The sequence below is a fragment of the Aethalodelphis obliquidens genome, unplaced genomic scaffold (assembly GCF_003676395.1).
Source record: "Aethalodelphis obliquidens isolate GAN/ISIS:26980383/991018 unplaced genomic scaffold, ASM367639v1 scaffold107, whole genome shotgun sequence".
Classification (NCBI taxonomy): Eukaryota; Metazoa; Chordata; class Mammalia; order Artiodactyla; family Delphinidae; genus Aethalodelphis; species Aethalodelphis obliquidens.
In genome coordinates, this window is record NW_020838051.1 from 2,259,167 (window position 1) to 2,273,055 (window position 13,889).

Sequence of the window (13,889 nt, forward strand, 5' to 3'; positions counted from 1 at the left end):
ATACAGAGTGAAGTAAGTCAGAAAGAGAAAAACAAATACTGTATGCTAACACATATATATGGAATATAAAAAAAAAAAGGTTCTGAAGAACCTTGGGGCAGGACAGGAATAAAGCCGCAGAGGTAGAGAATGGACTAGAAGATTTTTAAGCCATCTGCCGGTGGTTAAGATAAGGTCAGCACATTTGCAAATATTTCTGTATCATGTAGGCATGACTACTGTTATTTCTCTCGCTCTTTTTTTTTTTGTGGTTATAAACGTACTTTATCTCTACCTTTCAACCCAAGGTTGCTTTTTGGTTTTTACATTTTCATCTGTGCATGATGCTTAGTGCAACAAAACCCCTCAGAATAGTTATCAACATGTTTATTTGTACTAGTTATATGTAAAAAAAGCTTTTTTGTGTGATTACACTGGTTTTATTTTCCTATAGATTGAAGTCTTCATGAATGAAAATTTTTCTCATTCCTGGCTCCATTTTCAGGCCTACAAGTTCTAGTCCCTTTCTTCAAGAGCTGATTTAATTTTTCTTCATAGTAAACAGATTATGCTAGCAAAAGAAGTGGGCAGTCAGTCTAGACATTGATCTGTAGTTTTTCTCTTTTCATGTGCAGAAAAAAACTAATAATGGATTTTAATGAAGCAGTACTCAGGTTTTTTTAATGTTCTTTATGTCCTCCGCCAAATTCAGCACTTATTATTTAAGGCCATTTAACAGTATTAGGATAACTTGCTCTGACTTGAACTGAATTAAAATAAACAAATCCTTTTCCATGTGACAGCAGGTTCTGATATCTTCTGATACCCACATATCTCTTTTCCCATCTTTACTGTACACTTTTTGAAGTAGTCCCTTGCTTTCTTTAGGATCATCTGATGTTCATGTACAAAGCCTTTTTACTGTTGTGGTTAAGAGAATGTTAAATACTTCATTTGCTCAATTGGGGTAAATGTTTCTCCAAACCTGGATATAGACTCCTTTGTCCCATTAAAGCTGGTCATTCCTGCTTCAAATGGGCAGTTTTCAGATATAGGCTCTAAAATCATGGCAAATCAGGAAATAGACTTAATATGAATGATTTAATCTCACAGGGAAAGAATATCCACTTTAATTATCAAGGGGATTGATTTTTTTTCATCCTCCTCAATTTCAATAGAAGAACGAAAAGGCTGGGTTGTTGAAACCACTCTACTTGAAATGTTTGCTTCCTGTGGCAGTAATAAGCCATTCTGCTGAGCAATTTGTGGTGAAGGGGAAATTAGAAAAGGAAAAACAACGCAAAAAACCCAGGTAGAGAGTATATCCCTTTGTTCAAAAGTGCTAATAACATGATAATTTATTCAGTAAAGACAAATATATTTATTGCTACTTTCTAATCAGCAAATCCTATTGATTCTTTTTTTTTTCTCATCTTTTTAGGAAATGTACTCCCAAACTAAGCCCAAGATGCAAAGTGTGGTTCAGTGGGGGTTAGGTAAGTCGATTTTTAATTAGGCATAATCAGTTTGTTTGACATTGGATTCTTTTTTTTGTTTTTTTTTGTTTTTTTTGTTTTTTGACATTGGATTCTTTAACTGAGAGGCCATGGATGGGCTCCAGGAGATCTGTGAATTCCTTAAAATTGTATGTAGAATTTTAGAGCTATTTGGATTTTTCTGGAAAGAGAATCTATTTTTTTCATCAGATTTCAGAGAACTAGTGTCCCCAAACACTCAGGTAAGTCTCTTCAAGATCATTAGGATTGTTGGCCTAGCAGATGCAGATACACTGGATTTTCTTTCTTTAAATCTGTCTCCAGGTGCAATGTCCTAACTCATCTATAGGTTTTCAGAATCAGGATAGCTCATTGGCACAGCTATTAATACATGTTACAGAAGTTTAGAGGCAGGAAGGAACTGGGCTGGTGTGCCTAGGAAAGGCTTTATTGCATAATTCATAGTGTTCTTACATGTTTTCATTTGTTCTTTATCGCCTTTGATTGTTTTTCACATTCACTTAACACATACACTCATAAACTGGTTTCACAGTCTATGTTCTAACTAATATCAGGAACTGATAAATTTATAGACATTGATCATATTTCATTCCCTTTATTGGACATCTCAGCCAGTCATCCTCTTGTTTTTACAAGTGTTTCCGTGACGATAAAATAAGCATGAGTACAATTTATTTCTTAGTGAAGATTATCATAGTATTGATGCACTGATACCCCTGAGACTACTATATAAGTAAATTCTTCATTTGAAGACAGACATATTAGTAGCTTACCACTTCTTTAAATTATTCATGTATGTTAATATCTTAATTTTATAAACACTTATTTAGTGCTTATTAGGTGTCAGGAACTAGTCTAAGTGCTTTGAAAGTATTAATTTATGTACAATCCTCATAACAACCTTGGCAGTTAGGTACTTTGCTACCTTCATTTTTTACCTGAGGAAGCTAAAGAACTCCTGATCTTTTATCTATATGTGTGACTGAGGTATCTCTTCATTGTCGCCTATCATTCCCCATTGATTCACAGCAGTAGGCAGTATTTGCAATATGAGTCTTTTTTTCCTTCTCCTGGACTCATAGTTACTGCAAAGACTTAAGAAGAAACGTTCCATTATGAGTTGCATTGTTGTCTGCCAAGGCAACCAGTCCATTTCCCAGGAGTCATAGCCAAGACATGTTGCTAGAAGCTGGGCTTCATATTTAGTGTAGTCTTACAGCATATCTTCTTTCCCATTTCTTTGTGATTTTCCCACTTTGGCTCAGCTCACCAAGGCATCTGGGTATCCTTCTATCACCTGCTCTGTGTGCCTGTCTAGAATTGAAAATACCATGCTGGTAGGCAAAAATAAAGGGAAGCAGAAAATTGCCTCAAATGACCCAGACAAGAGGATGAAAAGTTAAAACCAGGTTAAAGGCAAAATAAGTAAAAGACCAGACAGGAATTGGTGCAAAGAACACAAGCCCTATAGTAGTATTTAAAATGATCACCACATTTCCCAAAGAAGCCAAGAAAAGGATAACTGGCACATGCCTAGTATTATCTAGACGAGAGAATTATTGAGTATTCCAGTTAATTCAGTTCCATGTACATCTGTTAAGTCACCATCATGGCAGGCATTGAAGAGAGAGGCTGATTGAGCCAGTGGTCACAGCCACTGAGGTGCATATAATAAAGTGTTCAATACTAGCACAAATACAGAGACAGTCGTAGATCACCATTGAAGGTACAGAGGAAAGAAACTAGTTTAACAGAGATTGGGGAGATGGGAGCAGTCAGGGAAGGAGTTCTGAGATGAGTCTTGAAGGAACAGTTAGCCACACCAAAACATGGGGGTGGGAATTGGGAGGCATTCCACACAGAGGGCACAGCATGACCAAGGCTTGGAGTGCTGACTTAGTGTTGCATGTGCCGGGAACTGGAAGCAGATCGGGAGTGCTGAAGATGAGGTTGAGAGACCTGCAGGCTTTTCAAGTCGTGACCTAGCTGAAATCCCTTTGTTAATTCATTCAGTATCCATTAACTCCTAGCAGGGCTTCAAATAAGTATCTGTTGAGTGAACATCCACTATTTACCACTGGGGGAAAATGACATAGAAGTCTAAGCAGTCCACCATTAAGGAGCAGATATTCTCTTTGAGGAGACATAAAATACACCCTGAATAATTAAAAACAAGGGCCGTACAATTAGGCACCAAATGACAGTAGAGAAAATAAATATGGTGGGACTTTAGAGGAGAAAGAGAGGTGTGGGCTGATGAGTATAGGAAAGGCTTTTCTGAGGAGGTAGGACTTAAGCTAGCTTTTATTTGGTGGCATTGGCTCAGGGGAGAGGAGAGGCGGCCTCATGCAAATGAGGTCATAATGCATGGTCAGGCGTGGCAAGTAGACTCACATGTTGCATTTATTTGTATTTCTCTATCAACAGCGACTATTTCCTGCATATACTTGCACTACAAATTTCCTTCATTATCCAGAGTTATTCTTGAGTTTAAATAATGAATTCAGATGGCAAAAGATACATTTTTTTTCCTGAGTCTAATGTATTTGGTTCCTGAATTTTAGAGAGCAAGCAGCAAAGCTTCAGATAGCGACAGATCTATCCAAAGATTTATCCAAATTTATTCTGTTTCTGTGTTTGGATAGCAAGGGATTCCTGTATTTGTCTTTCTACCCTTATGAATAATTGATTCAGATCTGTTGCCTTCAGGAATATGAAGGTAATCTAACATTACTTTATTGTCAGAATGTCATCAGGCTAAAAAGTGTTTGAAAATTGGATACTTGCGATGTAACTAGTAAATCATGTTTATCTCTTACATAAAAAGAACTTGTTGAAAAGAAGCATATTAACAGAAAGCAAAGAATACATTATTTGAGAAGCATTTGCTACTACATACGCTACTTATATTTGACTTTTTTGTTTTGTTCTTTTTGTTTATGTTTATGTTTAATTGAAGTATAGTTGATGTACATGTTTTGTTTTTTAATGAGCAATTTATAAAACTGTTTCCTGGTCTGATTCTATTATAGACAGCTATGAATATCTCCAAAATGCACCTCCTGGATTTTTTCCAAGACTTGGTGTTATTGGTTTTTCTGGAGTTGTTGGACTCCTTTTGGCTAGAGGTAGGTACAATTTTGTAGTTTTTTTTTTAAACAGTTCATAAGGGAGACATAACATATACATTTGATTCTTTCTTTTCACTTACCAGTTTTTGGAATAATGAGTTAGTTCCTGAATATGGCCTTCTTGATGTATAATTGATGTGGTTGTCTTCTCCAGTATATTTGATTTTAAACATATATAGAAATTGTAAAAAGATAAAATGAAAGAAATTATATACTTTTGGTTACAAAAAGAAAACTCAAAATGGATTAAAGACCTAAATGTAAGGCCAGACACTATCAAACTCTTAGAGGAAAGCATAAGCAGAACACTCTATGACATAAATCATAGCAAGATCCTTTTTGACCCACCTCCTAGAGAAATGGAAATAAAAACAAAAATAAACAACTGGGACCTAATGAAACTTCAAAGCTTTTGCACAGCAAAGGAAACCATAAACAAGACGAAAAGACAACCCTCAGAATGGGAGAAAATATTTGCAAATGAAGCAACTGACAAAGGATTAATCTCCAAAATTTACAAGCAGCTCATGCAGCTCAATATCAAAAAAACAACCCAATCCAAAAATGGGCAGAAGACCTAAATAGACATTTCTCCAAAGAAGATATACAGATTGCCAACAAACACATGAAAGAATGCTCAACATCATTAATCATTAGAGAAATGCAAATCAAAACTACAATGAGGTATCTCACCTCACACTGGGCAGAATGGCCATCATCAAAAAGTCTACAAACAATAAATGCTAGAGAGGGTGTGGAGAAAAGGGAACCCTCTTGCTCTGTTGGTGGGAATGTAAATTGATACAGCCACTATGGAGAGCAGTATGGAGGTTCCTTAAAAAACTAAAAATAGAACTACCATACGACCCAGCAATCCCACTACTGGGCATATACCCTGAGAAAACCATAATTCAAAAAGAGTCATGTACCAAGATGTTCACTGCAGCTCTATTTACAATAGCCAGGACATGGAAGCAACCTAAGTGTCCATCGACAGATGAATGGATAAAGAAGATGTGGCACATATATACAATGGAATATTAACTCAGCCATAAAAAGAAACGAAATTGAGTTATTTGTAGTGAGGTGGATGGACCTAGAGTCTGTCATACAGAGTGAAGTAAGTCAGAAAGAGAAAAACAAATACTGTATGCTAACACATATATATGGAATCTAAGAAGAAAGAAAAAAGATCGTGAAGAATCTAAGGGCAAGATGGGAATAAAGACACAGACCTACTAGAGAATGGACTTGAGGATATGGGGGGAGGGAAGGGTAAGCTGTGACAAAGTGAGAGAGTGGCATGGACATATATACACTACCAAATGTAAAATAGCTAGCTAGTGGGAAGCAGTCGCATAGCACAGGGAGATCAGCTCAGTGGTTTGTGACCACCTAGAGGGGTGGGATAGGGAGGGTGGGAAGGAGGGAGATGCAAGAGGGAAGAAATATGGGAACATATGTATATGTATAGCTGATTCACTTTGTTATAAAGCAGAAACTAACACACCATTGTAAAGCAATTATACCCCAATAAAGATGTTAAAAAAAAAAAAAAACATCAGGGGCTTCCCTGGTGGCACAGTGGTTGAGAGTCCACCTGCCGATGCAGGGGAAGCGGGTTCGTGCCCCGGTCCGGGAATATCCCACATACCGTGGAGTGGTTGGGCCCGTGAGCCATGGCCGCTGAGCCTGCATGTCCGGAGCCTGTGCTCCGCAACGGGAGAGGCCACAGCAGTGAGAGGCCCGCGTACCGGGAAAAAAAAAAAGATCATTTTCTCTAATAAGAACCTACTGAATATCACAGGGAACTCTATTCAATACTCTGTGATGACCTATATGGGAATAGAGTATAGAAAAGAGTGGATATATGTATATGTATAACTGACTCACTTTGCTGTACAGCAGAAACTAACACAGCGTTGTAAATCAACTATACTCCAATAAAAAAATTAATTAGAATAAAAAAAGAAAAAGAAATTAGTTATCCTTTATAGGCACATTTACTTGGTCAAATTCCTGTTGCTCTTTGATACAGAAAGAGTGAACTTTCATTAATGAAGATCTGTCACACCTGAGAAACTGTAAATGTTTCACTATTAAGATTAAGCTATTAGGGCTTCCCTGTTGGTGCAGTGGTTAAAAATCCGCCTGCCAATGCAGGGGATGTGGGTTTGAGCCCTGGCCTGGGAAGATTGCACATGCCACAGAGCGACTGGGCCCGTGCACCACACCTACTGAGCCTGCGCTCTAGAGCCTGCGAGCCACAACTACTGAAGCCCACGTGCCACAACTACTGAAGCCCACGTGCCACAACTACTGAAGCCCATGCGCCTAGAGCCCATGCTCCACAATAAGAGAAGCTACCTCAATGAGAAGTCCACGCACCACAACGAATAGTGGCCCCACTCTCTGCAACTAGAGAAAGCCCATGCACAACACTGAAGACCCAATGCAGCCAAAAATAAATAAAATAAATTTATATTAAAATAAAAGATCAGGCTATTATTCCTAGTAACAGTGATTTAATGGAGAGTTTATTAATTTCTTGATGTCTTGTACCTTCAGTCAGTGATGATAAAAACTTGTAAAAATACTTAAAATTAGGGACTTCCCTGGGGTCCAGTGGTTAAGAATCCACCTTCCAGTGCAGAGGACGCAGGTTCCATTCCTGGTCAGGGAACTAGGATCCCACATGCCACAGGGCAACTAAGCCTGCGTGACATAACTACTGAGCCCGCACACTCTGGAGCCTTTGCACCACAACTAGAGAGCCTGTGCATCACAGCTACTGAGCCCCTGTGCTCTAGAGCCCACGTGCCATAACTAGAGAGAAGCCCGTGCACTGCAACAAAGAGCCTGCATGCCACAAGGATCCCGCGTGCTGCAACTAAGACCTAATGCAGCGAAATAAATAAATATTTTTAAAAAATATACTTAAAATTAGGGGCTTCCCTGGTGGTGCAGTGGTTGAGAGTCCGCCTGCCGATGCAGGGGACATGGGTTCGTGCCCTGGTCCGGGAGGATCCCACATGCCATGGAGCGGCTGGGCCCGTGAGCCATGGCCACTGAGCCTGCGCGTCCGGAGCCTGTGCTCCGCAGCGGGAGAGGCCACAACAGTGGGAGGCCTGCGTACCGCAAAAAAATATATATATACTTAGAATTAAAAGCTAACAAATATCAACTTAAAGATATTACTACACCTTACTGCTGGATTACAAAACATTTATAGGAAATACAGGATGATAAAATACTTCATTATAATTAGATGAATTTATGAGCTACTTGAAGTTTCATTGATTGTAAAATTCAGGCTTCACAAAAATTCCTAAATTATAAAGATTATGAACCCTGTAATCGGTCCCCATAAAAGATAACTATAGAGACTAGTTTGATAACCATTTCTCAATATTAAAAACCTTCCTATACATGCTGGGGCTTCCCTGGTGGCGCAGTGGTTGAGAGTCCGCCTGCCGATTCAGGGGACGCGGGTTCGTGCCCCGGTCCGGGAAGATCCCGCATGCCTCGGAGCGGCTGGGCCCATGAGCCATGGCCGCTGGGCCTGCGCATCTGGAGCCTGTGCTCCGCAACGGGAGAGGCCACAGCAGTGAGAGGCCCGCGTACCACAAAAGAACAAACAAACAAAAACAAACAAACAAAAAAACCCTTCCTATACATGCCTTAACCGCACTTTTAGAATCTGGAAGAATGCTGCCCTGGTGCCACTCCTCCAGTGTGTGGAATGAACTCCTGTTGTAGTTTTTGTGTCCTCCTCCCGTCTTGTGCAGAATATATAAGAATTAAATGCAGTTTGTTGTTACTAATCAGCTTGGGCAATAGTTGAACCAGCTTTTTTCCCAAACTTCTTTCCCCTCCTTCTGTAAAGCTGTCTAGGAAAGCATTCCTATGTTATTTAGATAGTGTTTAGAATTTATGAAGATCCCAAGGCCAGGGTGTTGGAATTTGACTGGGTGTTAGGGAGCCAGGAACGTGGAATCAAGTGAGATTAGCTTCCTTCTTCCCTCTCCATGGGTAGAGCACGTGGAGCAGTTTTACAGCCCTAAAGAGAGCTCCCTGTGCCATGTGTGCTCTTTAAACTGTGTTTATCTCCTGCACATCCACTGTGGTAACTGTCCTGCGGACGACTGGGGACTATGCTCTCCTGGGCAGAACAGCAGCAGAAGGACACCACTACTGCGGGTCCTTTGCCTTTGCTTTTGTTTTCTTGCTTGTTCCTCTCTCTTCTTCCTTTTCCTGAGAGGGCTCGGTTGTATTAAAATAATTTAAAACCTTAATTCTTTTTCAGAAAAGTACACATGCACACATACTCATGTGCACGTACCAAACAACAGAACTTTTCCCGTGGGTGCTGGGGTACAAGGGCCTGAGGTAAACAACATTGGGGTGGGGGGGTCCCTAAGCAAGATGAGTGGGGAGTAGGAGGGTAGGTATGTTCATGGGTGGTCAGAATGATTTTCAGGCCCCTCCTGGTCCCCTATGCTGGCAGCAGTACGATGGGCTCAGAAGGTCCCTCCTGGTGGAGTTTCTTTTCTTCTTTTTTTTCAGTCTAACATTTTATTTATTTTAATTTTATTTTTTGATAAAAATTATATGTATTTATGGTGTACAACATGATGTTTTGATACACGTATACATAGTGAAATTATTACTAGAGTCGAGCTAATTAATATATCTTCTCATATAGTTACCTTTTTTGTGATGAGAGCACTTGAAATCTCCTGTCTTAGTAAATGTCCAGGGTTCAGTATTACTAACTGTAGTCATCATGCCGTTCATTCAATCTCTAGGCTTATTCATCCTACATAGCTGCACCTTTGTACCCTTTGACCAACACCTCCCCACTTCTCCCACCTCCCCACTCCTGATAACCACCCTTCTACTCTCTGCTTCTATGTATTTGACTTTTTTAGATTCTACATATCAGTGAGATCTTGCACTGTTTTTTCTTTCTCTGTCTGGCTTATTTCACTTAGCATAATGTCCTCCAGGTTCATCCATATTTTTGCACATGGTACAATGTCCTTCCTTTTAAAGGCTGAATAATATTCCATGGTAAATATATACCACAATTTCTTTATCCATTCTTCCATTGAAAGACACTTAGTTTGGTTTCATGTCTTGGCTATTGTGAATAATGCTGCAATGAACATGGGATACTTCAAGATACCGATTTCATTTCCTTTGGGTATATACCCAGAAGAGGGATTGCTGGATCATATGGATAGGTTTCTTGAGCATTCAGCAGATAATGGTGGTGAGGGTGGCCAGGACTGTGGTGAGGACAAGAGGTACTTCTCTGGAAGAGAGATGAGTGGATGATCATTCAGAGGAAGTGGGCCCAACCAGGACACCCAAGGGTGGCAGGTGGTCGTTGCCCACCATTGTTGCCTTCTGGTGGCTCCCTGCAGCACTGGCAGCCAGTGGTTCCCCTCTGGCAATGCTGATGGTTACAGTTTAGACCACTGGCTTCTTGGGAGGTGTGGGTGTGGAGATATGCAGGGAGACAGGGGATTGCACTTTCTTCCAGAAGTTCTGGGGCCCCCAGCTCATTGTGTGAACCACTAGGAGCTAGAAGCTCAAGAGCTGCTGCCTATCAGCTTTCCCTAGAGGAGTGAAAAGTGGCTGGTTGGAGGGTTTGCTGTCCTCCACCTGGTCCTCACCTTCATGAGCTGCCCAGGTGCTTAAAGCTTCAAGTGTACAGGTGGGCTTCCAGGGGTGTAAAAGGCTTTTCTCTTCTGGAGTAATTATAGCCTTTCAGTCAAGGCAATAGGACAGGGAGAGAAACATAATATTAAGAGTCTAGATTGATAGTATTTGTATTCTCTTCTGTAACCCCAGTTCCATTTTGGGGGATTTGTCTGTTTAAAGTTTAAGACCGATAAACAGCACTTACATTCTTCTTTGTAAATGTGAGTAACATACATTGCACTAGCATCTATATGCGTCCCATCTCAAAAACCCCGTGCCTCTGAGTGGAGACTGTTTCTTGTGTCAAGTCCATTTCTAGTGTATTCTCCAGTTTTACCCTCTACCAGTTTTCTTAATCTCATTCTCATTTCTCCCAGCTCTCCATCCTTCTGTCTGTTCATTTCCCCTTTCCCAGGGCTCTACGTATTCTCACAGTCTAGACTGAGACTCAGTCAACACAGCTGTTGTCTTGGGCCATGGCTCCACGCTCTCTTGGGTTTGACCCCCTTTGCCTGGGGTCCGTGTTGTCTTCTCCTAGGTTTGCTGCCATGTTGTTGAACTACATGCTTAAGTCACTTTCAAAAAAGCCTATGTTGGAGGTAAACTTTCCAAGTTTTTGCAAGTCTGAAAGGACTCATACCTAGTGATCGTTTGGTTGGTTGTAGAATTTGTTCTCCATCAAAACTTTTCTGGCTGCATCTTCTAGCACCCAGCGTTGCAGGTGTGAGAGTCAGCAACCAGTCTGCGTTGATTGTTCCTTATGAAGTGATTCATTTTTTTCTTTTTTTCTGGAAGCTTTGAGGATCTTCTCTTAGTCTTCAATGTTCTAAACTTCCATGGTGCTGTGACTACATATAGATGTTTTCATTCTTTGGTTGGGCATTTTGGTAGCTTGCAGCCCTCAGCTGTAGGCAAATATATATCTTGTATTTATTTGAAAATTTCCTCTCATTCTTTTTCTTTCCTGAACTCGAATTCATTTGTGATTGAGCTATTTAAACTGACCCCATGTGTCTCTTGTATTTTCTTGACTATTTTATTCTTTTTGCATTAGTTTACTTTGGTCCTTTCCAAGAGCTCTTTTCACAGAACTCATTTTTCTTTTAATGCAGTAGCTTCTTGAATTTATTGATGATACTTAATAACAGGTTTAGTTTTGTTTTTAAGTTCTTCTCTTTCCTTTAGGGTCATTTTTCCTTCTTGCTTGTCTTGATCTTCTCTTGTATGTTGCAGGCTTTCCTCAGCTTTCCTCAGTTGTACAGTCATGTTTAAGAACAAGGCAAAAAACAAAACAAGAAAGAACAAGGCAATTGAAACTCTAATAAGAACATTTTGTGTGTAGATGGGGCTTGCTGGCAAGCAGGTTCTCCCTCAGGGTGAGCCAAAAGGGGACTGCCCTTAGGTGGGGGGGTGACAGTGAAGGCTGGACTCTTCAGCACTAACACGCACATGCACTCACACCAGCTGTCTCGGTTCTCAGCAGCAAATCCATGGCATTTCTTTAGCGATACCCTGCCCCCCTTTTAAGATTTTGTCTGGCGAGATGGCATGGCCACAGGCAGTTTTGCACAGGCATGGCATGGAGGAAGGAGAGGCTCACCTGGTCCACGCACAGGACTTGTATTTCTCCCCCTATTTTGATCCCTGTTTGCCCTCTCCACCCTGCATGGTACCTGACATCTCTGGGCTGCCAGGGACATTCTGCTCCCTCCTCTGCTGTGGCCCCTCCTCAGGATTTAAAGGCTGTCTGTCCTTTTGCTCCCATCCACTCTCCGTTTTCTGAACCTTTGCTGACCCTTCTTAATAGCCAATAGCCCCTCCTACATTTTCTCTTCGTTGTGGGTTTATTATCTATGTTTTATTCTTTTACTGTTATTTTTATGGGGTATTGGAAAGGAGAGGAGAGGAATGCTTGCATTCAGTATTTAAATAGGAAGCCAGTTTACTATGAAAGAATGTAAACCTTAGAAACCAAAATAATGTGTGGTTTTCTTTTTAAAACAATCTTTTTTTCTGTTTGCTTAGAAATGGTAGTTCTCTTGAAAACATTGTATTGATGAAAAAAGCCAGGTGCAAAAGACTACATATTATATAATTCCATTTATACGAAATGTCCAGAGTAGGCAAATCCATAGAGTTAGAAAGTAGATTAGTGGTTTCCTAGGGCTGGAGGTCATGGAGGAATTGGGGAGTGACTGCTCACAGATGTGGGGATTCTTTTTGGGTGATGACTTCTAAAATTGATTGTGGTGATGGCCTTGTACCTCTGTGAATACACTAAAAGCCATTGAATGGTACAATTTAAGTGGGTGAGTTGTGTGAATTGTATCTTCCTAAAGCTATGAAAATGTGGTGGTCCTTTTTGGTTCATATATTAGGCACATTCTCTGTCAGTCTAAGACCAAAGAAGTCTTACTCAATGTTAGATATATGACACAAACTGTAATGGTAAAGATAATGAATACTCTGATGGTGTCCATAACCTTTTTTTTAATAGGTTCAAAAATAAAGAAGCTGGTGTATCCACCTGTTTTCATGGGATTAGCTGCCTCTCTTTATTATCCACAACAAGCCATTGTATTTGTCCAGGTAAGTTAGATTCAGTAAGCTTGCATGTCCTTTGTTCTTGCTTATGTATGTATGGGTTTACTGCTTAATTTAATTTTATTTTGCAGCCTTTCTAACACCAGACTAAAATTTGTTTGCAATATAAATGAACTACAACAAATTTAAATGTTTTTCTGCACTATGTACCTCAGTTCTGGCCCTCCTTCCAATGTCAGTATTCAGAGAATGCATGCTAATTTGAATATTAATCAAAGAAAATTTGCTATGCCTTTTTTTTTGCATAATTACATGGAAATCTAGAGACTCAAATTCCAAAGCTGCTAGTTACAGGTCATTCTCAGTTTGGGCTTATCTGGTCACAACCTGCCCTCCTTGGAGTTGCAGGCACGGGCCTGTGCTCTGGCCCTCTGCGCCTTCTCCCTCATCATGGTGCTAGCCTCGCTTTCCTTGCTGGGGACTACAGGGAGTGCAGTCCCTTCTGCTGGGAACGCCTTTCTCAGGGCTGTCAGTTGGCTGCTCCTTTCCTACCCTTCAGGCCTCAGTTTGATGGCATCCTGGCAAGTAGAACACAGTGGCAAGAACACGGGTGAAGCTGATGCCTTAGTCAGCTTGAGCTGTCGTAACAAAATACCACAGACTGTGAGGCTTAAATAACAGAAATTTATTTTCTCACAGTTCTGGAGGCTGGAAGTCCAAGATCAAGGTATCAGCAAGGTTGGTTTCTCCTGAGGCCTCTCTCCGTGACTTGCAGATGGCCACCTTCTCCCTGTGTCCTCACATGGCCTTGTCATTGTGCGTGCACTCCCCTGGTGTATCATCCTTGTCTTATAATGACACTAGTTAGATTAGAGGTCTACCCTTATGATGAACTTGACCTTAATTACCTCTCTAAAGGCCCTGTCTCCAAATACAGTCTACTGTATTAACACTGTGGGTTAGGGCTTCAGTATATGAATTTTGGGGGATACAATTCAGTCCATAACAG

General features: G+C 40.6%; 1 protein-coding gene across 3 annotated transcripts in view; it reads left to right on the forward strand.

Moving 5' to 3' along the window:
- The window catches only part of APOO (apolipoprotein O), a 58,020-nt gene that overhangs the window by 26,200 nt on the left and 17,931 nt on the right, over positions 1–13,889 (forward strand). For 2 of the 3 annotated variants that reach the window (XM_027096703.1, XM_027096704.1), the window contains exons 4-6: positions 1,421–1,475; positions 4,529–4,624; positions 12,834–12,925. In XM_027096703.1, coding sequence (XP_026952504.1) covers positions 1,421–1,475; positions 4,529–4,624; positions 12,834–12,925 — 243 coding nt within the window. The remainder of the gene's footprint in view (positions 1–1,420; positions 1,476–4,528; positions 4,625–12,833; positions 12,926–13,889) is intronic. The other variant, XM_027096705.1, reaches the window with a different exon arrangement.